This window comes from Silurus aristotelis (assembly GCF_946808225.1).
Source record: "Silurus aristotelis genome assembly, chromosome: 24".
In the NCBI taxonomy this organism is placed as follows: domain Eukaryota; kingdom Metazoa; phylum Chordata; class Actinopteri; order Siluriformes; family Siluridae; genus Silurus; species Silurus aristotelis.
Genome location: NC_139597.1, coordinates 1,723,121 through 1,748,120, shown reverse-complemented (window position 1 = coordinate 1,748,120; position 25,000 = coordinate 1,723,121). Strand labels below are relative to the sequence as shown.

Sequence of the window (25,000 nt, the reverse complement as noted above, 5' to 3'; positions counted from 1 at the left end):
AATGAAGCATTCAGACAGCGTTCAGCTCCTGGTGAGATTAGTGGTTAGTAATATAATTAGATTATGTTGTGAGAGACGTGAGAGAGGAAGACAGGGCTGAAAGAGGGCGGGTATGATCCGTTTTTACCTGACTGGGATTCTTCCAGGGTAAAAAGTGACCTGCAATAATACAAAAGAGAAAAAGTGTTTACCTGCTAAGATTTTGTGTGGAATATTGTGAGGAGGTTTTGGGTAATGCATCAAAAACACAAATTATGCATTACTGCCATGTGAATCAGGTGCAGACTATACCAACACCAACATTCACCATCACACACCAACATTCACCATTACACACCAACATTCACCATCATTCACCATCACACACCAACATTCACCATCACACACCAACATTCACCATCACACACACCAACATTCACCATCACACACACCAACATTCACCATCACACACACCAACATTCACCATCACACACACCAACATTCACCATCACACACACCAACATTCACCATCACACACCAACATTCACCATCACACACACCAACATTCACCATCACACACACCAACATTCACCATCACACACCTACATTCACCATCACACACACCAACATTCACCATCACACACACCAACATTCACCATCACACACACCAACATTCACCATCACACACACCAACATTCACCATCACACACACCAACATTCACCATCACACACCTACATTCACCATCACACACACCAACATTCACCATCACACACACCAACATTCACCATCACACACCAACATTCACCATCATTCACCATCACACACCAACATTCACCATCACACACACCAACATTCACCATCACACACACCAACATTCACCATCACACACACCAACATTCACCATCACACACCTACATTCACCATCACACACACCAACATTCACCATCACACACACCAACATTCACCATCACACACACCAACATTCACCATCACACACCAACATTCACCATCATTCACCATCACACACCAACATTCACCATCACACACACCAACATTCACCATCACACACACCAACATTCACCATCACACACACCGACATTCACCATCACACACACCGACATTCACCATCACACACCAACATTCACCATCACACACACCAACATTCATCATCACACACCTACATTCACCATCACACACACCAACATTCACCATCACACACACCAATTCACCATCACACACACCAACATTCACCATCACACACCAACATTCACCATCACACACACCAACATTCACCATCACACACCAACATTCACCATCACACACCAACATTCACCATCATTCACCATCACACACCAACATTCACCATCACACACCAACATTCACCATCACACACACCAACATTCACCATCACACACACCAACATTCACCATCACACACACCAACATTCACCATCACACACCAACATTCACCATCACACACACCAACATTCACCATCACACACACCAACATTCATCATCACACACCTACATTCACCATCACACACACCAACATTCACCATCACACACACCAACATTCACCATCACACACACCAACATTCACCATCACACACACCAACATTCACCATCACACACACCAACATTCACCATCACACACACCAACATTCACCATCACACACCAACATTCACCATCACACACACCAACATTCACCATCACACACACCAACATTCACCATCACACAAACCAACATTCACCATCACACACCAACATTCACCATCACACACACACCAACATTCACCATCACACACACCAACATTCACCATCACACACACCAACATTCACCATCACACACACCAACATTCACCATCACACACCAACATTCACCATCACACACCAACATTTACCATCACACACACCAACATTTACCATCACACACCAACATTCACCAATCCAACTCACACCAACATTCACAATCACACACACTGACATTCACCATCATACACTCCATCATTCACCATCACACACAAACATTCACCATCACACACACTAATATTCACCACCACACACACCAACATTCATCACCACACACACCAACATTCAAACGATCTATCTATCAATCAATCAATCAATCAATCAATCAATCTATCTATCCTTTAATCTACTGTTATCTGTCCCTCACTCTATCTCTCAGATTCTATCTACATCACTCTGTTCTTTCTCACTCCCCCCATTACATCTTGATTGTCGCATGTGTGTATCAGAGCTAATTGAAGCGCTGTGTGTGTGTGTGTGTGTGTGTGTGTGTGTGTGTGTGTGTGTGTGTGTGTGTGTGTGTGTGTGTGTGTGTGAAATCAGGACATCTGATGTCCATTAAATGCCAAATCAGCAGCTTCTCCCAGTTTCACAGCATGTTTCATTATCTCCCTTTGATGTCACTGCATCTCTCTCTCTCTCTCTCTCTCTCTCTCTCTCTCTCTCTCTCTCTCTCTCTCGCTCTCTCTCTCTCCCACACACACACACACACTCACACACACACATGCACGCACACACACTCTTTGCTCTGATTGGCTGAGCCAGCTGCTGAGAGACGTGACCCGGCTGCAGCTGATTGGCTCTCCAGAGTTTCATGTGCCAGAACATAATGAGTGCTGGTGTAGTGAAGTGTATAATTACACACACACACACACACACACACACACACACACACACACACACACACACACACACACACACACACACACAAGAATTGTAGAAATATCGCTGCCAATTACAAAGCGGCTTGAAATAAAAAAACTGAAAATAAATAAATAAATATACAAAAAACAAACAAACTAATAAATAAAATAATTAGTACAGTTGAAGTTCCTCGATTCATTTACCAGACAATTGTTCTCTGAGTCACAGGGTTCACCAAGTAGTTTTCTCCATGCAGTCTCAAAGACCGCTCAGAGCCCAGAGAATTTCTTAATGTAAAGTCCACTACTTCCGTGTTCTCCTGCAGTCTCCTTCACTCTGTCTCTCTTTTTACATATAGACATTAGTGGGACTTGGCGGTAAGTGAGACGAGGTGGTGAGTGAGACATGAGTGAGATGAGGTGGGAAGTGAGACTGGGTGGTGAGTGAGACGAGGTGGTAAGTGAGACTGGCTGGTGAGTGAGACATAAATAAGACGAGGTGGGGATTGAGATGGAGTGGGGAGTGAGACATGAGTGAAACGGGGTTGCAAGTGAGATGGGATGGTGAGTGAGACATGAGTTGGACAGGTTGGTGAGTGAGACTGGGTGGTGATTGAGACATGAGTGAGACGGGGTGATGAGTGAGACGGAGTGGTGAGTGAGACATGAGTGAGACGAGGTGGTGAGTGAGACCGGGTGGTGAGTGAGTCATGAGTGAGACGAGGTGGGGAGTAAGACAGAGTGGTGAGGGAGACAGGGAGGTGAGTGAGACATGAGTGAGACAGGGTGGTAGGTGAGATGGGGTGGTAAGTGAGACATGAGTAAGCGAGGATGGTGAGTGAGACATGAATGAGACGGGTTGATAGGTGAGATGGAGTGAAGAGTGAGACTGGTTGGTAAATCAGACGAGGTGGTAAGTGAGACTGGGTGGTGAGTGAGACATGAGTAAGACGAGGTGGTCAGTGAGACGTGGTCGTGAGTGAGACATGAGTGAGACAAGGTGGTGAGTGAGACGGCGTGGTGAGTGAGACAGGGTGGTGAGTGGGACAGGGTGGTGAGTGAGACGAGGTTGTGAGTGAGACGGCGTGGTGAGTGAGACGGGGTGGTGAGTGAGACAAGATGGTGAGTGAAAAAGGGTGGTGAGTGACACGAGGTGGTGAGTAAGACAGGGTGGTGAGTGTGACAGGGTGGTGAGTGAGACGGGGTGGTAAGTGAGATGAGGTGGTGAGTGGGACGGGGTGGTGAGTGAGACAAGATAGTGAGTGAAAGACGGTGGTGAGTGAGAAGGGGTGGTGAGTGAGACCGGGTGGTGTGTGAGACAGGGTGGTGAGTGAGACAAGATGGTGAGTGAAAGAGGGTGGTGAGTGACACGATGTGGTGAGTAAGACAGGGTGGTGAGTAAGACAGGGTGGTGAGTGAGACGGGGTGGTGAGTGAGACGGGGTGGTGAGTGAGACAGGGTGGTGAGTGAGACAGGGTGGTGAGTGAGACAAGGTGGTGAGTGAGATGGGGTGGTGAGTGAGATGGGGTGGTAAGTGAGATAAGGTGGTGAGTGGGAAGGGGTGGTGAGTGGGACGGGGTGGTGAGTGAGACAAGATGGTGAGTGAAAGACGGTGGTGAGTGAGAAGGGGTGGTGAGTAAGACGGGGTGGTGTGTGAGACAGGGTGGTGAGTGAGACATGGTGGTGAGTGAGATGGGTTGGTGAGTGAGACGGGGTGGTGAGTGAGGCGGGATGGTGAGTGAGATGGGGTGATGAGTGAGACATGGTGGTGAGTGAGAGGGGGTGGTGAGTGAGGCGGGGTGGTGAGTAAGATGGGGTGGTGAGTGAGGCGGGGTATTGAGTGAGAAATGGTGGTGAGTGAGATGGGGTGATGAGTGAGACATGGTGGTGAGTGAGATGGGGTGATGAGTGAGACATGGTGGTGAGTGAGATGGGGTGATGAGTGAGACATGGTGGTGAGTGAGATGGGGTGATAAGTGAGACAGGGTGGTGAGTGAGATGGGGTGATGAGTGAGGCGGGGTGGTGAGTAAGACGGGGTGGTGAGTGAGGTGGGGTGGTGAGTAAGACGGGGTGGTGAGTGAGGTGGGGTGGTGAGTAAGAAATGGTGGTGAGTGAGATGGGGTGATTAATGAGACAGGGTGGTGAGTGAGATTGGGTGATGAGTGAGACATGGTGGTGAGTGAGATGGGGTGATGAGTGAGACAGGGTGGTGAGTGAGATGGGGTGATGAGTGAGACATGGTGGTGAGTGAGATCTGCGGTGTTCTGCAGGAGTGATTCTCGTGTTGGTCGTACTCACACACTCTGTAAACGAACAAATCGCAGTGAGAGTCATTTCTCCTAACGCCAAGATCACAGCTGCTACAGATCATTAGCGCTCTGATGAGATGATACAAAATGATCTGTATTCTTAAAACAACCTGGAGCTGTGCGACACTTCTCCACACACACAAACACACACACACACACACACACACACACACACACACACACACACACACATACACATACACACACATACACACAATCCTTGATTCTGATTGGTCTGGGACTGCTAATGTTGCAACTCAAGTTAGATCCTGGAGGAGATGAAGAATTAATGCAGGAACCTGGTGGAGATTGAGAAGCAAAGCTTAAAGAACTACAGCTTGAAGGTAGAACATAGAGGAGATAAAGAACTAAAGAGCCTGAACCTGGAGAGGATAAAGAACCTAGAAGGGATAAAGGACTAAATGTGGATCCTGGAGAAGATAAAGAACTAGAACTTGAATGTGTAGGAGATAAAAAGCTAAAGTTAGAACCTGAGGCAGATAGATGAACTTTAAGAAGATAAAATACTAAATGTAGAATCTGAACCTACAAACAGTTTATGTACTGTGTGTACTGATCTTCTCAGTCTGATGTTCTGAAGAATACGTGCATTTCTAGTCATTTCCTGACAATCTGGAAGCCGCCACCAGATGGCGCTGTATTAAGGAAGCCTTGATTTCAACCTGCAGTGAGAGAATGTATGGTTCTGAGTGAGAGAGAGAGAGAGAGAGAGAGAGAGAGAGAGAGAGAGAGAGAGAGAGAGAGAGAGAGAGGTGGAGAGACAGTCTGGCCTCAGAATGCTGACTCGGATCCAGATCATTGCACCAGTGCCAGTAAAACCAAAACTCCATCTGTGAGCAATTAAAGACCTGCTGACGGAGAATCAGAAGATCTCAACACCACAGTCTGTTGGATTTACAGAACCTCAGGCAGGGGGAGCAAAAAAATGAGGGAAAATGGGATCTACTGTAAATTCCAAAAAGGCATGAATGAAAGATGAGAAAATGAAAAAATAGAACATTAGAAGTAAAGGAGATGGACAAGGAATCCAGAGTTTGGTTCATAACTCAGTACCTCATAACATTGGGCACCAAGCAGAACCTGGACCAGAGAACCACACCAAGGATCTGGACTTGATTAAGAAATAAGGATGCAACCTGGAACCTGATACTAGAGCGAGGACCTGAACCTGGTAGAGATCTACAGTAGAACATGTACCTGGTTGAGGTCTACAAACAGAATCTGATAAAACCTCAACCATATAGCTTGAACCTGGACCTGATAAAAACCTTGAGATACTTGGTGCTAATATTAAACCAGAACTTGGGTGCATCAGAAAGCAGCTAAAACCTCCACTTCACAAATAACGCTAGAACCTGAAGCTGGAACTGTATGCTGGGCATTCTCAGTTCCAGACTGACATAATCAGTGTGTGTGTGTGTGTGTGTGTGTGTGTGTGTGTGTGTGTGTGTTTTGACCTTTCTCTCAGCTCATATGCTAATCACACCATCACACACCAACAGACGGAACGTTCACACGCGACTAGCATGGGACAGTATGTTAGCATGTCCAGGCTTAGCTCACTGACAGATGCTATGCTAACACTTCAGTCTCACAACACACACACACACACACACACACACACACACACACACACACACACACACACACACACACACACACACACACACACACACACACACACACACACACACAAAAAGAAGTCGAATAAGCACAGAGGCCATGCCTCCTTCAATTAAAGTGACAGGACAAAATCAGAAGCCCCGCCTCCTTTAATTATAGTGACAGAACACACTTGTAAGCCACACCCCCTTCAATTAAAGTGAAAGAACACACAAAGACCATGCTCCTATCAATTAATGTGACAGACACACTTATAAGCCATGCCTCCTTCAATTAAAGTGACAGAACACACACAGAGGCCACCCCCTTTCAAGGAATGTGACAGGACACAATCAGAAGCCACGCCTCCTTCAATTAAAGAGACAAAACACACACAAAGGACACACCTCCTTTATTTAAAATGATGGAACACACACAGAGGCCACACCCCTATAATTAAAGTGACAGAACACACACAGAGGCCACACCTCCATCCATTAAAGTGACAGAACACACACAGAGGCCACACCTCCTTTAATTAAAGTGATAGGGTGCACACTCATAAGCCACACCCCCTTAATTAGGACTGATGAGTGCAGAGGCCACGCCTCCTTGATTATACTTACAAATGCGCAGATCCCATGTACTTCACTGCGTTCGCTCATTTCTGTTCTCTATAATTAAATATCCATGATATTTCCGAGTGTTTTGTCTCGATTTTATGTCAGACGTCACCTCTCTTTCTCCGGTGTTTTCACTTATTACCACCGTCGCTTATCAAATTCCAACATTCCAGCACATGACAGGACTGTATCCTGTGTGCGCTGTAGGTGTTGCCCAATCGCTGACATTCCTGCTGTGATTCCTTCACAAACTATAACAAATCTCAGGGGATTAAACTGAACAAAGAGCTTTTTTGTGGTTCAGGAGAACATGCACTCCCTGTAACAGCTTCGGAAATTCAGATTATCATCAACTCTGCTTCTATAATTATTAGACTCTGCTTCTGGAACAAAATATGAAATCAGGACGTATTTCTCACATCCAGCTACCTTCTTATCTAAAGCTTCCTCACTCAGAGAGGCTTAAACAGAGACCATGTGCCTTACAGCTGATCCCTATGCAATCAGCGCCTTTACACAAGAGAAAAAAAATCCAAGGCCTGGGACTGGGAAGATATTCCCCAAAATATAAATAAATAAAAACTGAAAGTGTCAGAGATCTAAAGCCCGGACTAAACCAAGTGTTCCAGCTCGAAAGACTGAGACTGACCAATTGTCAGAGCGTCGACTCGGCCATGAGTAACAACCCTACAGCCTGACTGGAACATCTACGAGATGGTATCAAAACGTTTTAATACTCGCTCTGTTTACAAGAAAATACTTTATTTATCTACACACTATCCTGGAATTCTTCTTTCTGAAGCGTGTCGACAATGACTTAAAAGAGTCGGTGCTTCCTGTGCGTGCAGCCTCGTGCTGCCATCTGTTGGCGTGTTACAAAACTAGTCTCGAAACGTTTTTATACCACCTCGCAGAGAGAGCCCCTCGTGTAAAAACGCTCCTCGACCGAATTTTCGTTTTCAATCACTCCCCAAAAAGTTGCTCATCCACACTGAAACATCTGGAAACGTCCCTGCAAGCGAGTTGCAAAGTTGCGAAAGCGAGTGAGAATATAGACTGGGAGATGCTTCGAAAAGGAATACGCCAAAATATTGGCCCACTTTAAAGAATAGTATCCTGCTGATGACTTTGCTTTTACAAAACTACTAATGATAACAAAATTGCTAAATGAATGTACAATGTCATCCACCATCTTCATAACTGAGACCGATGCGATTCGCATCTCGATACACAGTCAACAATACGATACTGTACCGGCGGTTGTACATGCGAGTGGAGGGCGGAGCCGGACGGAACGAGCGGTAAGAAACACCTGCAGGTTCAAAGCAATGCGAGTCAACGCAATACGATGTAAGAGTAAAAATCTGATGCTCTGACATTCGAAATGGTACAAATAGTTATTGATTTGGTTCAGACAGACAGCAAATCATCAATTTACTTAAGTGCCTTCTGACTTCTGTCTGCAGGAAGTTACAGCTCTGCCTCTGCCATGTTAATCTGTATTCTATGTGATTCTCAGGACACGCCTTCTGTCTCCGTAGTGTTGCGATGCGTCATATTCATTTTTGAGCCGATGCTAAACACTGCGTTTTCAAATGTATTCACTTTGGACCCACAAGGTTTTTAAAAAGCTACGTTTTCGGTGAATGTATTAGTGTGGACATGGTCTAAAAGAGTTATAAAATAAAAAACAGACCAACATAAAAATGTTCCTTTCACAGCTGAAGTATGAAAACTATCAACAATGTAGAACAGAACACCGGGTTAGCGCATAGCTTCTAGCTTCTAGCTCCTCAGGCATGGAGTTTCTGGAGGAGCTTCAACAGATTGGAGTTGCTGTTTATCGCAGTAGATACGAGCTTCGAACCAGAAAGACACAGCTTACATTTGACTTAAAAGTTTTTTGTCTTTATACTCAACTAAAGTGAAATAATGAGCGTATTTCCACTTTGAGAAACTCGTCTCGCTCTCGCCTCGACTCGCCATTACTGCCACACAGACCTGAATAAACGGAGACACGCCCACAGTGCGTCTTCTTCCTGTTTACAGTGGTTCATCCACCAATCCTACAATGCGACGCTGCTGTAAACAGGTCAGACTGTAGTCTACACTTCAGCCCAAATTCATTCATTTATAAAAGTAACGGGTAACGAACCATACGCTAACGGAGTTACTGTCAAAAGTTACTGCCCAACAATACTCATAAGTTTGTTTCTTTTATATGTCTGGAGTTCTGCTGTTACTTAAAACCGTTTATTCCAACAGAGAAACTTAAAATATTTGTACAATTTCACACACTTGCCGACTTTCTGCCGCAGCTTGTTCTACTTCCTGTATATCTTGAGTGAAAATTGTGGCGTCCAATAAGAGGTAAGTATTTTATTCACAAACTAAAGCTTCCTTTTCCATTTTGACTGAAATGTCATTGTGTTTTCTGATTTGTGAACTTGTTTTCAGATTTTTCCTTCTGTTAATGAGTTTGCAGTCCGTGTCCCGCCCCGGTCCTGCAGCTTTCAGTGTAGAAAGACACGACAAACATGAAAAAGGACCGCTGTTTTTATTTTCTTCTAATAATCCAGAAACAAACTCCAGAAAAACAAGTCATTGTCCTGTTTCTCGTAAATGCCCGCAAAAGAAAATCGAATGGAAACGAAATCAGAAAAATGCATTTTAATTTATGACACAGGAAGTTGCAACCAGGGGAACGTTCCAAAACGAGGGTCTGGATACTGATGCTGGAAGATCAAACAGGTCCCCCAGAAAGGACCTCACTTTAAAGGCTATAATGTTAGAATGGTGAAAAATGAAACATGGTATTCCTTAATATCAGATTGTGTGAATATGGGAAAAAAAAGGCATGAAAGATTTCATGCAAAATGCTGCTATATAGACTGTTTAAGCTCCGCCCACTTCTGATCAGAAACTACTGTGACGAATTGCTTTGAATTGAATTTTTTCTTTCGCTTTCATTTTCTTTTCCATGCATCCACAAAGAAACCGGAAAATGACTTTCTATAGGTTTGTTCTCAAGTATTACAAGAAAATAAAAATAATGTTTTTTTACTTTTACTTTTTCTAAAATTTATGTTTTTGCATTGGTTGATTTGTTTTTCTTAGTTGTTCATTTCCACTTCTCAGCCACTGTACAAAATGTCTGGGACTTGCCAGAAATTCAAACTTCAAAATCTTGAACTAAATAAGAGTTAAACCTGTAAGGAATGGAACCTACTGAGATCTAAAACTGTCGAAACTGGGAACAGTGAACGTAATCAACATTTACATAGACCTCTTTTAGCAGACACCTGAAACCAGAGCAATTATCTCATTTACACAGCTGAGCAGTTAGGGGGGAAGAGTCTTGCTCATGAGAATGGCAGTGGCAGCTTAATAGGTGGGATTTGAACTCATGACCTTCCAATGAAAAGGCTAAAATCTTAACCAATGAGCTCCCACTACCCCAATATATGAGACCTTGAATATTGGACCCAACCATGAAATAAGACGGCGCTCTAACACATGGATCTAAAAACACTTTGGGACCCTCAGGACTGGGACTAATCAAGTAGAAAAGCCATAAAGAGGCACCCAACCAAGAGCAACAAAGAAATAAAGCCTTTACTGATGGATATAACCAAGAATTAGAACCAGGACTAACGAGAAGAAGTGAAAAAAAACCTTGGGATTAGCATCCTAAACAGTTGCAATAATCAAGAATTAAAGCTGCTAAAACCGGAACTGAGAACAAGTCGATCCATAAATAATAGAACTAACCAAGACTTATTACAGCTCTGCTTCCATTTAAGCTTCTAAAGCACTTCCTTAATGACTGCTAAAGTAATTCAGAAAACGTCACTGACAAATGAATTTTATCTACAATGTGCATTGTACTTCGGACACAGAAGCTTCTTTCAATGACAGATAGCAGCTTGTAACTGCGTCGTATCTCATTATAACGCGAGTCCCCCTTGCAGTGGAAAACCCCCCCGCGGAGGAAATAAAGCCAGAGGATATTAATACCCCATCAGAATGACTGCGTCAGGATCTATTTTTACAGGCTTTGTGAATGCGCTAATCACAGAGCGGTGACGTTTCAGGAATGCTAAAGAGTGGCCTTGACTAAAACACGACCTGAGACTTTCAGAGTGTATGACTCAGCAAATTGTTAGGGGCAACCAGGAGCAAGCAGAAAGTCCGCCTAAATCTTGGAGAATTTATTGCGTCACATCGAGCGCGAACGCACTTCCAGCGTACTCAGGATGGGGATCGAAAGACAAACAGCAAACTGACCTTCAAAATAAAAGGGTAAAGAAGCTTTATACTTGTCACATGGACTTTACTGTACAGTGATATTCTTCCTTTACATTTTCCAGCAATGTTAGAAAGCTGGGTTCAAAGCCAGCCATGAACATAGCAGCTTGGCGATACTGGGGCTTGAACCCCTGACCTTCCTAGAGCCTTAAACACTACACTAGCACTTCTGACAAACAAAACAACACAGTGGAAGCCAAGCCTTCTTGATTTCAACATTTCTCTCTTACCTCTCTCTCTCTGTACTAGCAGGGTGGCCTCGGCCCCAACCGCACACTCCTTGAGCATCTCCACCACTCGTGTGTGAGACAGGGTGAGGGCGGGCCGCTGGTTGATCTCCACGATCAGGTCTCCTTCGCACAGACTTGGGCATCGCTGAGGCTCTAGAACCTGCTTCACCCTCTGACCTCCGTCACTGTCTGCGACGGTGAAACCAAATCCATCTGGCCCCTTCACGATGCTAACGCCAATCAACTCGGTCCCCGAGGAAGCCAGCGAGACGCCGTCATCCAGGAAGTGCGCGGTGCGGCTCAAGTACTCCATATATGTGTCGTACGTGGTGCAGTTGCGCCCGTTAAGCAGCAGGGGGCGATCTCCTATAAGGCCCAAAGGCGAGATCATGGTGTTTCCCGAATCCTCCGCATCGTAGGGTAAAGGGTATCCGCGGCAAAGTGCCAGAGTCACGCTTTGCCCGATGGGCACAGACTGGAATAGCTTCACCACGTCGGCGTGAGTCGTTCCGAGAACACACACCTCGTTTATGTAAACGATCACATCGCCTAAAAACATAAATAAGACAATCAGTGAAGGAGGCGTGGTCATTAAATCTGCCAATCCCAGTGAAAAAAGGTGTGGCATCTGTATCTTTTAGTCTTACACTGTGCATTAAACAAACACCCTACCATTGGAGTGCTGTTGCGTTAAGTTTAATGGAGGCGGAGTCTCATCACGAATGTCATCAATCAAACAATTTGCTCATTATCATATTAAGCCACACCCACCAGGACAGTTTGACTACGGCTGACCTGATTGATTTAGTGTTGTTTCAGGTTTGTTGAACATTTAACACTAATATTTTTGTATGATTATATGTCGATCAGGTTTCTGATTAGCATATTAGGCCACGCCCAATGAAACACCTCCTAGATTCAGTGATTCAGTTTCTGTTTGAGTGTTTCATCACATTCATCACAGACTTTTTTCGATATCTTTGATGGACACTCACGTGGAAGAGCATCACAAGCATCAGGAATATTCTCTCTAAAGTGTTCATTTAATAAATAATTATAATTAAACAGGTCAAATGTGATTTATGGTGACGGCCTTAAAGCAACAGCTGAGAAAACTATTCCAGTCAGTTAAAGAAAATTCATTAATCCAGCTGAATGACACAAAATATACAAATTAAAAGAATTATTTAAAAAAAATTATTTATAAAAAATGATAAAAATAATGATGACAAATATGATTAAAATGACAAAAAAATTATTTAAATAATGAGAAACTTAATAAAAATGATAGAAATGGACTGATCTTCAGGATCTCAGAGCTCTGAAAGGGATGAAAGCCAGCACTGCAGGTTGGCTGCTCTCTCTCTCTCTCTCTCTCTCTCTCTCGCTCTCTCTCTCTCTCTCTCTCTCGCTCTCTTTCCTTGTATCTCTCATGCCAGCTTTCCCATGATGCACCTAAACACCTCATTAGGCAGTTAGCGAGCTCTTAATAGCTCACACAGGTGCAAACAAACAGAAACATGCAGAGAGCCACAGGAACAACCTGGACTCTGAGCCAGAGCTGACGATGAACTACACGAGTGTGTGTGTGTGTGTGTGTGTGTGTGTGTGTTTCTCTTTTTTTCTTTGTAAACATTTAGTTTAAATTTTTTTGCAATATTTGTATGCAGCCCAATGTAAAGTTTTTGTCATGCTAATTAAACACACTTAACCTGAAATTTAATTTTGTGTGTGTGTGTGTGTGTGTGTGTGTGTGTGTGTGTGTTTTGTGATTTTACATTCAGTGTAAGTTTGTGCATTTTAAACTGTTAAATACGATTTAAAATACAAGATGATCTCACTTTATCTCGTCTCCAGGTTCTACCTTCAGTTCTTTTTTCTCTATTTGTGTGTGAAAATCAGCGTGTGTGTGTGTGTGTGTGTGTGTGTGTGTGTGTGTGTGTGTGTGTGGGCAGTTCGCCGTTACCTGTAGCCATCTTGCCATCTTGTGCAGCAGGACCATCTGGAATCACGCTCTTCACCTGCAGGAACTCCTCTGGCTCGTCTCCGCCGATGATTGTAAAGCCGAATCCCATGGTGCTCTTCTGCAGTGTTGTCGAGAGGAAACTGCCCTTTAGCTGCGTGGGGTCTCGCGTGAAGAAAGACTTCTCTATACACACACATACACACACACACACACACACACACACACACACACAAACATTCAGCTGTAAGGGTTCTTTCTTCTCGTTGCTCCAGCATGAGTCTCTCTCCTGGACCTCACATCTCTAAAGACACTTATGACTAAAGCAAGAAAAGTCCACACAAGAAGCATTAAGGGGGCAAAAACGTTCTCCTTCATGAGACCAAACACCAGGCCGTGATGGAGAAAAGCCTGGCCGCATGACGCTGATCAGCGGAGATCTCGCACTGCTCCATCACATCCTCACCCAATGTAATTAGCAGGTCTTTTATCAATGCAACGTCTCTTCCCGGATCTCCACGTCCATGCTTTCATTCAGGTACTGTAACCAGCCATAAGTAAACAAAAACAAACAAACAAAGCGGTACACATGCGAATCCTAACGAGGGGGAGGGGAGTCATGTTTTGCACAAATCTCAATTTCCGGTTGTTTGTGGACACCTGCCCGTGAGATCCGTAGGAACGTCCCATTTCCACATTTACCCCCTGTAAGATGCTCCATTCATTAATTTGAATTATGACTAATTATAATAAGCCGCCTTTATTTTGAAATATAATACAGTCATATCATCATCAGGCATCCAATTATTTCACTTTATTTATATCTACATTTATATTTATGGCAGAAGCTGCTATCCAGAGCTACTTAAACTTTATATCCCATTCATACAACTGAGCAGTTCTCAGGGGCCTTTCTCAGGGGCCCTTGCTCTTGGTGTGGCTGGGATTTGAACCTTAACCACTACGCTACCTGCTCCACACATTTGTGCAAAAAACGACAGGATGTTCGCAGTAAGACTCAAACCCAGGCCTGAAAGGAACGAGGGAAGCAGATCGGGTCAGGGAGAGGAACCGAAAGAAGCTGAGGGATCTGCGAAGCCTCTCGGCTCCTGCAGCAGCCGCGTATTCGTCCCGAGCAGCAGGGGGCGTCGGAACAAGGACGTACCGTGCGGTCTGAGCTCTTGGGGCCGGCTCAAGGGGGCCTCGGGTAAGTGGGTGAGGCTGTGTGAGCGCTCAGGAGCCGGGCCTGCGTACGCCAGCCTCGCCCGGGGCAGCGTGGAGAACGACATGCCCTCGTCCACTGTTTCACACCGAGACAACACGTTCAGAACATCCAGGACGTGTGAGGAAATACACACATTCACCACACAAATACCACCGTCCACATGTCCTCATGTCCACACGTCCCCACGTGTGTGTGTGTGTGTGTGTGTGTGTGTGTGTGTGTGTGTGTGTAATGTAGAGTAGTGTAACCGTGTGTGTATGTGTCTGTCTGTGTGTGTGTGTGTGTGTGTGTGTGTGTGTGTGTGTAATGTAGAGTAGTGTAACCATGTGTGTGTGTGTGTGTGTGTGTGTGATGTAGAGTAGTGTAACCGTGTGTGTATGCGTCTGTCTGTGTGTGTGTGTGTGTGTGTGTGTGTGTGTGTGTAATGTAGAGTAGTTTAACCGTGTGTGTGTGTGTGTGTGTGTGTGTGTGTGTGTCTGTGTGTGTGTGTGTGTGTGTGTGTGTGTGTGTAATGTAGAGTAGTGTAACCGTGTGTGTGTGTGTGTGTGTGTGTGTGTGTGTAATGTAGAGTAGTGTAACCATGTGTGTGTGTGTGTGTGTGTGTGTGTGTGTGTGTGTGATGTAGAGTAGTGTAACCGTGTGTGTATGCGTCTGTCTGTGTGTGTGTGTGTGTGTGTGTGTGTGTGTGTGTGTGTAATGTAGAGTAGTTTAACCGTGTGTGTGTGTGTGTGTGTGTGTGTGTAATGTAGAGTAGTTTAACCGTGTGTGTGTGTGTGTGTGTGTGTGTGTGTGTGTGTGTGTGTGTGTGTGTGTGTAATGTAGAGTAGTTTAACCGTGTGTGTGTGTGTGTGTGTGTGTGTGTGTGTGTGTGTGTGTGTGTGTGTGTGTGTGTGTGTGTAATGTAGAGTAGTTTAACCGTGTGTGTGTGTGTGTGTGTGTGTGTGTGTGTGTGTGTGTGTGTGTGTGTGTGTAATGTAGAGTAGTTTAACCGTGTGTGTGTGTGTGTGTGTGTGTGTGTGTGTGTGTGTGTGTGTGTGTGTGTGTGTACCTCTGTATAGAGCAGGTAGTGGAAGTGAGGAAAGGCCTTGACTTTGCATCTGCAGTCTCCTTTTGGCTTCCAAAACCGGGTTCTCAAACTGAGTCCTCCTGTTTATATGACTGAAAGAGAGAGAGAGAGAGAGAGAGAGAGAGAGAGAGAGAGAGAGAGAGAGAGAGAGAGAGAGAGAGAGAGAGAGAGAGAGAGGACAGAAAGGAGGACAAAGAGACAGAGTGAGTATTTATGTGTCCTGGTGTGTAAATGCAGTCAGGTAATATGTATTTGTGGAGATGAAACTCAGATGAAAAGCTTCAGGCAGTAAAAACATCTCTCTCACTTTCCAGTGTATGTGTGTTTCACTGGCAGGAAAAGAAATGTACACTGGTATTGCCAAAGCCATTGCAGCTGGGCTTCATATAAATATAAAAAAATAAAAATAAAAATAAAAATAAAATGTTTACAAAGAAATAGAGAAAGTAAGATGCGTTTAGTTGAGGATGAAATAAAAAAAAATGGTGAAATCCAGTGTTTAAAACAGGAATAAAATACAGTTTAAACAGAGAACAGCAAGTAAAATACAGTAAAGAAGAAGAATAAAGTGATATTTGACTGTAATGTAAAATGATGAGTTGATCTGCATGTATTCGAGACTTGAGATCAGCGCAGTTCGAGTGTTTTCTCTTCAGGAAGGTAAATTGTGCAGTTCTGTCTGGATCTGGTTCAGATCATGTTTTTCAGCGTCTCCCCGTCTGGAGTCTGGAGCTGCTCAACATGACTCTCAGATTTGATCTGAAAGCGTGTACAGATCATCTGCTCTGTTTTCTCTCTTCAGGGAAAAACTACATCACAGTTTACTGTGCAGGTTTGTTGGAGTTCTGTAATTTGGTTGAATGTGATTTTGTTGGTGATGTGATTCAGAGTATTAGTGTGATGAGGGTCAGGAGATATTAGTGAAACATCAGGACTGAAGCTCTGGATCAGCTGAGAGAAAGAGACTGGGTTCTTTGCTCATCTCTACATTTTAGTATGAGCTAAGGGTCACTGGAGGTAAGTGTTATATAGATATAAGATATCTTCCCATCTCTCTCTCTTTCTGTCTCTCTCTCTCTCTCTCTCTCTCTCTCTCTCTCTTTCTCTCTCTGTGTCTCTCTCTCTTTCTGTCTCTCTTTCTCTCTCTCTTTCTCTGTCTCTCTTTCTGTCTCTCTCTTTCTGTCTCTCTCTCTCTCTGTCTCTCTCTCTGTCTGTCTCTCTGTCTTTCTTTCTCTCTCTGTCTCGCTCTCATTCTCTCTCTCTCTCTGTCTCTCTCTCTCTCTCTCTCTCTCTCTCTCTCTCTCTCTCTCTCTCTGTCTCTCTTTCTGCTGAATAGAATAAACACAGGAGCGATTAGTGAAAAGGGATTTGGCTCGATCACACACTGACCTCTGCATAATCACCAATTAATCGACTCGTATCATCTCATAAATCTGATGAATGATCTCAGATTAGAGACGTCGCAGCACAAATCCTGGCCTAATGCGCCGTTCAACTAATGAAAACTCATCTGATGACCTTATGATGGATTCATGCAGGTTATGGGACTCGGACACGGACAAGACGAGGCATTCGATTAAAGCAAAGACGATCGACTCTGGAAAAGCCAGAAAACACCCAGGATCTAGAACTGGCCCACTCTCTCCACCATCATCATCACACTTCTCTGTACATATATTCACCTTCGCACCACGTCACTTTAAAACATATCTCACCGTTCGCACCACGACACGTTAAACTCTGGACTTGCACAGCACAGTGCGCTTTTTATTTTATTTATACCACATGGACCATATTGCACCATATTGCACATGGACACTTTACGGACCTTTACACCACACCATACCGCACACGGACACTTTATGGACAACCCACCACAAACTGCCTATTGTTTACATATTGTTTACATTTTTATTTTGTTTACATTTTTCACTACACATTGTTACTGTTTATATGTATATTTGCTCATACATTATCCTTTTATATATCTATATATCTATATATCTATATATCTTTATACCTTATATTCTTTTACTTTATTTTATTTATTTATTTTATTTTATTTTAATAGTTTTTCTTATACCTTATATGTTATGAATAAAATTTGATTTGATTTTGATTTGATTGATTTGAAAAGGAAAAAGATCAGAACCGAACCCTGAGCAAGATCAGAGTGCTCCTGTTCACTTCCTGTTTACCAAACAACAAATATTCTCAATAACACACACTACGATTCACACAGAACAAAACAATTAGCGTACAGGAACAGCCCCTTAACACTAGCGCTGTCAAACACCAGCATTCAACACTGAGCAGTGTGGGTTATAACACCAGCAAGCATCAGTAAAAACAAGAAGGAACTCACACCAACCAACACCTACCTCCAAACACCAGCCCCGATTTATATCAACACTTACCTCCAAATACAATCACTAACAAACACCAGCCTTAATAAACATCAACACTTTCCTACAAAAAATTTTTTTTACATACACCATCATCAAGGCACCAACACATATCTCCAAACACCAGCCTTAATAAACATTAACACTTTCTTCAAACACAATAATTAACAAACACCATAACCAAGGCACCAACACTTACCTCCAAAAACCATCATTAACAAACACCAGCCTCAGTAGACACCAACACTTACCTCAAAAACACCAATATTATAAAACACCAGCCCAAATAGACAACAAATCTTACCTCCAAACATAATAACTAACAAACACCAGCCTCAGTAGACACAAATACTTACCTCCAAACACCAACAATAACTAATGCTTACCTCCAAACACTATAATAACACTGACACAGCTCCAAACACCATCATTAACCAACACCATATTTATCACAAAAAAACTATTAAATGACAACACAATCATCACCAAACACCAAAAACAGCCACCAACAAACATCATCAACTAATAATTACATCGGCTACTAAACTAACAACAGTCTACAAACACCATCATCAATCACCACCAAACATCAACTGCCAATACCAAACACCTTTTATACATAAACATCTGCCCCACCAAACACCTTAAGTAATAAACACTAACAGTTTCCTATTGAACAAAATAATAACAAATACTTTACTCCCAACAAAACACTGTAATGAAGATCAGGACTCACCATCAAACACCAACACTCCTCACTAAACCCTAAAATTTAAATGCTGCAGATCAAACTTGTCTCCGAGTTGCTCCCTGAGACATGAGCGCTGATGCTCTACCAGACACCCGAATGAAAATGTAGGAGAGAAGAAGTTGGCAGGAGCCAGAGCTGTTCTCCGTCTGGGAGCAGACTGGAGATCTGACTGAAGTTAGACGTGAGGAAGATTATTACATATATAATGGATGTTACCTAATAAACAGATTCGTGCAGATTAGACGTCTCTCGTGTTCTGGCTGCAGGACAGAAATGTACAGTATATTACAGGATTTCAGAGCAGATGGAGTTCTCTCAGACTCCCACACATCATCTCAGCACAGGAAGAAGACAGCTCAAAAAAACACACTAATGGTGTTTACTAAGCCTCATACGCTCTAAAAACACCAGCATTTACCTTCAAACAACAACGTTCACCATCAAACACCAGAATTCACCTTCAAACACCAACAATCACCTTAAAAAAGAACATTTACCTTTAAACATCAACATTCACGATCAGATGCCAACATTCACCTTCAAACACCACTATTCACCATGAAACACCAGCATTCACCTTCATTCACCTTTAAACACCACTATTTACCTTCAAACACCACTATTCACCATGAAACACCAGCATTCACCTTCATTCACCTTTAAACACCACTATTTACCTTCAAACACCACTATTCACCATGAAACACCAGCATTCACCTTCATTCACCACTATTTACCTTCAAACACCACTATTCACCATGAAACACCAGCATTCACCTTCATTCACCTTCAAACACCACTATTTACCTTCAAACACCACTATTCACCATGAAACACCAGCATTCACCTTCATTCACCTTCAAACACCACTATTTACCTTCAAACACCACTATTCACCTTTAAACAAACATTCACCTCCAAACACCAACGGGAAAACCATTACAAAACCTTGTTCTAAACACCTTTATTAGTACATAACAATATTCACAATAAATACCTTTAACAAATATTACATTTCTCCACACACCATCATTAACCAACACCAACCTCGATAGACCCCAACACTTAACTCCAAACACTATCATTACCCAACACCAGCCTCGATAGACACCAACAATTACCTCCAAACACCATCATTAACCAACACCAGCCTCGATAAACACCAACACTTACCCTCAAACACCATCATTAACCAGCACCAGGCCAAAAACACACCAACACTTACCCACACCTCCATATTAGCCTTTCAGCTGTTCAGGTAAACGTCTCTTTTATAAGTAAACATCTGCAAAAATTATCCAGTCCAGAACATCAGTGGAACTTCAGTAGTTCTAATCATCTCATTTATTTCCTGGTTTCAGTCAGCAGTATGCTGAAGTATTTTAGAGAGAGAAAACAAAAACTTACTCCACGTAGTAACTGCCGTAAACCGGATCATCGATTTTCTCCCAGCCATACGGGAGCTCTGAAAAACACACAGCAAACAACAATCAGACTGAAGAACCAGCAGACAACCAGCAAGGAACCTGGAAAAAATCTAGAGAGAGCCATCAAACGGGAGAAAACCTGGAAAGAACTGGGAAAGAACCTAGTAAAACCTAAGAACCTGAGGAAACCTGGAGAAAACTGAAAAGAATACAGAGAGAATTTGTAGAGAACCAGCAAACTGAAGGAAACTGGGAGAAAATCTATAAAGAACCTGGAGAAAACCTGGTGAGAACTGATGAAATCCCAGAGAGAATCCAGAGAAAACTTAAAAGAACCTATAGAAAACCTGGAGAAACCAAAGAGAAACCCAAGAGAACCTAAAGAGAGCACAGAGAGACCCTGAAAAAACCTTGGGAGAGCACAGAAAGTACCTGAAGAGATCCTTGACAAAAAATGAAGAAAACCCAGAGAGAACTGAAGAGAAGAAAAGAAAGAAAGAAAAAAAAAGAAAGAAAGAAAGAAAAGAAAGAAGGAAAGAAAGAAAGCTACTGAATGTTACACAGATCCTGATTTACTGACATTGTGGGTGGAGCCAGGGCTGAGAGGGCTGTCAATCAAACAGGTTCAATCAATTTTAGACCACACCCACTACATCAGCAGCTCAATGGATGAGTTTGCTGAGTGATTCAGCTGCTTTTTCAGCATTTTATTATATTTGTGTGTGTGTGTGTGTGTGTGTGTGTGTGTGTGTGTGTGTGTGTGTGTGTGTACTGTACACACACACACACACACACACACACACACACACACACACACACACACACACACACACACACACACACATACGCTTTGTGTTCCGGTGGCCCCGGAAACCGTCACCATAGCAACCCCGGACAGAAACCTCTCGGCTAAACTGAGGGCTCTTTCACGGTGCCTGATTTCCGCTCTCATACACACACACACACACACACACACACACACACACACACACACACACACACACACACACACACACTCTATTACTCATTAGTGTGAAGAGAGGAAAGGAGCACATGTTAACATTTTGAATAAACCCAGAAAATCCAGGATGAAGAAACTTCTAGCCAATTATCAGCAGCTCATCTGAATAAATTCCTCATTTCACACGCGTTCAGAAACCTTTCAGTGTACAAACAAAAGTCCAGGAGATGAGGAGAAGAGAATAGGAGAAGAGAATAGGAGAAGAGGAGTTGTTGTTATGAAGAGAAGAAAAGATGAAGATGAGGAGTTGAGGATTTGAAGAGAAGAGATGAAGATAAAGAGTTGAGGATATGAAGAGAAGAATAGATGAAGTCGAGGATTTGAGGATTTGAAGAGAAGAGATGAAGACGAGAAGTGGAGGATATGAAGAAAAGAGAATAGGAGAAGAGGAGTTGCGGATATGAAGAGAAAGGGAGATGAAGACGAGGAGTTAAGGAGACAGGGAAATGGGAGAAGAGGAGGAAAAAAGAGGAGGAAAAGAGGAGATGGTAAGAGGAGATGACTAGAAAAAATTACGGGGAGACAAGAAGACAAGTAAAAAAGGAGATGACAAGGAAATGAGCAGTTGAGGAGACAATGAGAAGAGGAGGTGTTTCCCATATTTCCCTTAGCATAAATCACTAACTAGCACCAGATATATTATATAATAAACACAATACAGAACGAGGAAATCCTGCTGACAATCTGCTAACAATCTGCTGATCTGCTAATAATCTGCTAACAATCTGCTAACAATCTGCTAATAATCTGCTAACAATCTGCTAATAATCTGCTAACAATCTGCTAACAATCTGCTGATCTGCTAACAATCTGCTAATAATTTGCTGATCTGCTAACAATCGGCTAATAATCTGCTAACAATCTGCTAACAATCTGCTAATAATCTGCTAACAATCTGCTAACAATCTGCTGATCTGCTAACAATCTGCTAATAATCTGCTGATCTGCTAACAATCGGCTAATAATCTGCTAACAATCTGCTAACAATCTGCTAATAATCTGCTGATCTGCTAACAATCTGCTAATAATCTGCTCAAATTCTGCTAACAATCTGCTAATAATCTGCTAACAATCTGCTAACAATCTGCTAATAATCTGCTGATCTGCTAACAATCTGCTAATAATCTGCTCAAATTCTGCTAACAATCTGCTAATAATCTGCTAACAATCTGCTAAAATTCTGCTAACAATCTGCTAAAATTCTGCTAACAATCTGCTAACAATCTGCTGATCTGCTAATAATTTGCTAACAATCTGCTAATAATTTGCTAGCTACTGACAGCTATGAACAAGCACAGGTGTCATATAACCCTTATAATCTGCTATAAACTCTTCCTAGAAGATACACTATATGGTTGAAAAGTTTGAGGACACCTGACCACAAGATTTGTATGTCCTTTTTTAAACATCTCATACCACATTGAGTCTCCTTCTGTTGTAAGAGAGCTCCACTCTTCTTGAAAGATGTTCCACTAGATTTTGTGGAGATTTCTGCTTGGTCAGATACATGGGTGTTAGTAAAGTCAGGTACTGATGTAGGTGAGGTGAGGAGGTTCCTGGGGTGCAGTCAGCATTTACATTCATCATGATCAATAGCTGTATAGTAGGAGATTTTCCACTCCAACCCATAGAAAGCAGATCTTTATAGAGCTGGATTTGTGCACAGGAACATTGTCGTGCTGGAACACATTTGGGTCTAGTAGTTTCAGTAAAGGCAAAATTTCATTCCACTGCACCCAAGACGTCCTGTACAACAACCATGTGGTGAAAGTTTGCAGAGGAACCACAAATCCTGTAAAGAGTTGTGTTAAGTGTTTGTGTTGATTGTGTGTTGATGTTGAGTGCATATGTTTTATGTAATGTGTGTGTGTGTGTGTGTGTGTGTGTGTGTGTGTGTGTGTGTGTGTGTGTGTGTGTGTGTGTGAGAGAGAGTGTGCACAAGTTTAGAGTGTGTGTGTGTGTGTGTGTGTGTTTGTGTGTGTGTGTGTGTGTGTTTGTGCATAAGTGTAAAGTGTGTGTGTGTGTGTGTGTGTGTGTGTGTGTGTGTGTGTGTGTGTGTGTGTAAATGTAGTGTATGTTGCATGTTTTGTGTGTGTGTGTGTGTGTGTGTGTGTGTGTGTGTGTGTGTGTGTGTGTGTGTGTGTGTGTGTATAAGTGTGGAGTTTAAGTGTGTATGAGTGTGTGGTGTGTGTGTAAATGTAGTGTATGTTGCATGTTTTGTGTGTGTGTGTGTGTGTGTGTGTGTGTGTATAAGTGTGGAGTTTGAGTTAGTATGAGTGTGTGTGTGTGTGTGTGTGTGTGTGTATATACGTGTAGAGTGTAGAGTATAAGTGAAAGGAAAATGTACTATAAACTTTCCCTTTCACTCTCACAGATACTCTTCTATCACAAATCACTCCTGCTATCACTCTTCTCCACCCTGCCTGCACTCTTTTATTCACTTCTCTAACACACTCTCCATTACTTTACACTGTTGACCCCAGGTACCTGAACTCCTTCACCTTCTCCACCTCTTCTCCCTGCAACTGCACCCCTCCACTGCCCTCCCTCTCATTCACACACATGTACTCTGTCTTACTCCTACTGACTTTCATTCACCTTCTCTCCAGCATGTACCTCCACCTCTCCAGGCTCTTCTCCACCTGCTCTCTACTCTCGAAACCACAAATCACAATATCATCCAAAAACATCATAGTCCACTCCTGTCTGACCTCGTCCTCCACCCTGTCCATCACCACTGCAAACAGGAAAGGGCTAAGAGCCAATCCTTGATGCAGTCCAATCTCCACCTTAAACCAGTCTGTCGTTCCTACTGCACACGTCACTGCTGTCACACTGTCCTCATACATGTCCTGCACAACCCTCACATACTTCTCTGACACACCAGACTTCCTCATACAATACCACAACTCCTCTCTCCACCCTGTCATACGTTTTCTCTAAATCCACAAATACGCAATGCAATTCCTTCTGTCCGTCTCTATACTTCTCCATCAACATTCTCAAAGCAAATAAGGCATCTGTGGTGCTCTTCCTCAGCATGAAACCATACTGTTGCTCACAGATGGTCACCTCTTCTCTCAGCCTGGCTTCCACTACTCTTTCCCATAACTTCATGGTGTGACTGATCAACTTAATTCCCCTGTAGTTACTGCAGGTCTGCACACCATCCAACCTTCTCTCTCTATCATTTTCCTCATTCATCAGCTGCACAAAGTACTCTCTCCATCTTCTCAACACACTCTACTCACTAGTCAACACATTTCCATCTCCATTCTTTATTGCTCTAACTTGCAGCACATCCTTCCCAGCTCGGTTCCTCTGCCTGGCCAATCGCTACAAATCCTTTTCTCCTTCCTTAGTGTCCAACTTCTCCTACAGCTCCTCAAATGCCTT

General features: G+C 43.1%; 1 protein-coding gene and 1 long non-coding RNA gene across 4 annotated transcripts in view; one reads left to right on the top strand and one right to left on the bottom strand.

Moving 5' to 3' along the window:
* Positions 1-25,000, bottom strand: part of magi2a (membrane associated guanylate kinase, WW and PDZ domain containing 2a) — a 116,144-nt gene that overhangs the window by 15,287 nt on the left and 75,857 nt on the right. For all 3 annotated transcript variants that reach the window (XM_083527927.1, XM_083527929.1, XM_083527928.1), the window contains exons 7-11: positions 20,564-20,621; positions 15,983-16,092; positions 13,713-13,895; positions 11,747-12,295; positions 128-159 (exon numbers count right to left, since the gene is read on the bottom strand). In XM_083527927.1, coding sequence (XP_083384053.1) covers positions 128-159; positions 11,747-12,295; positions 13,713-13,895; positions 15,983-16,092; positions 20,564-20,621 — 932 coding nt within the window. The remainder of the gene's footprint in view (positions 1-127; positions 160-11,746; positions 12,296-13,712; positions 13,896-15,982; positions 16,093-20,563; positions 20,622-25,000) is intronic.
* Positions 1-25,000, top strand: part of LOC310718933 — an 87,482-nt gene that overhangs the window by 42,767 nt on the left and 19,715 nt on the right. The gene's annotated exons all lie outside the window — the stretch shown is intronic.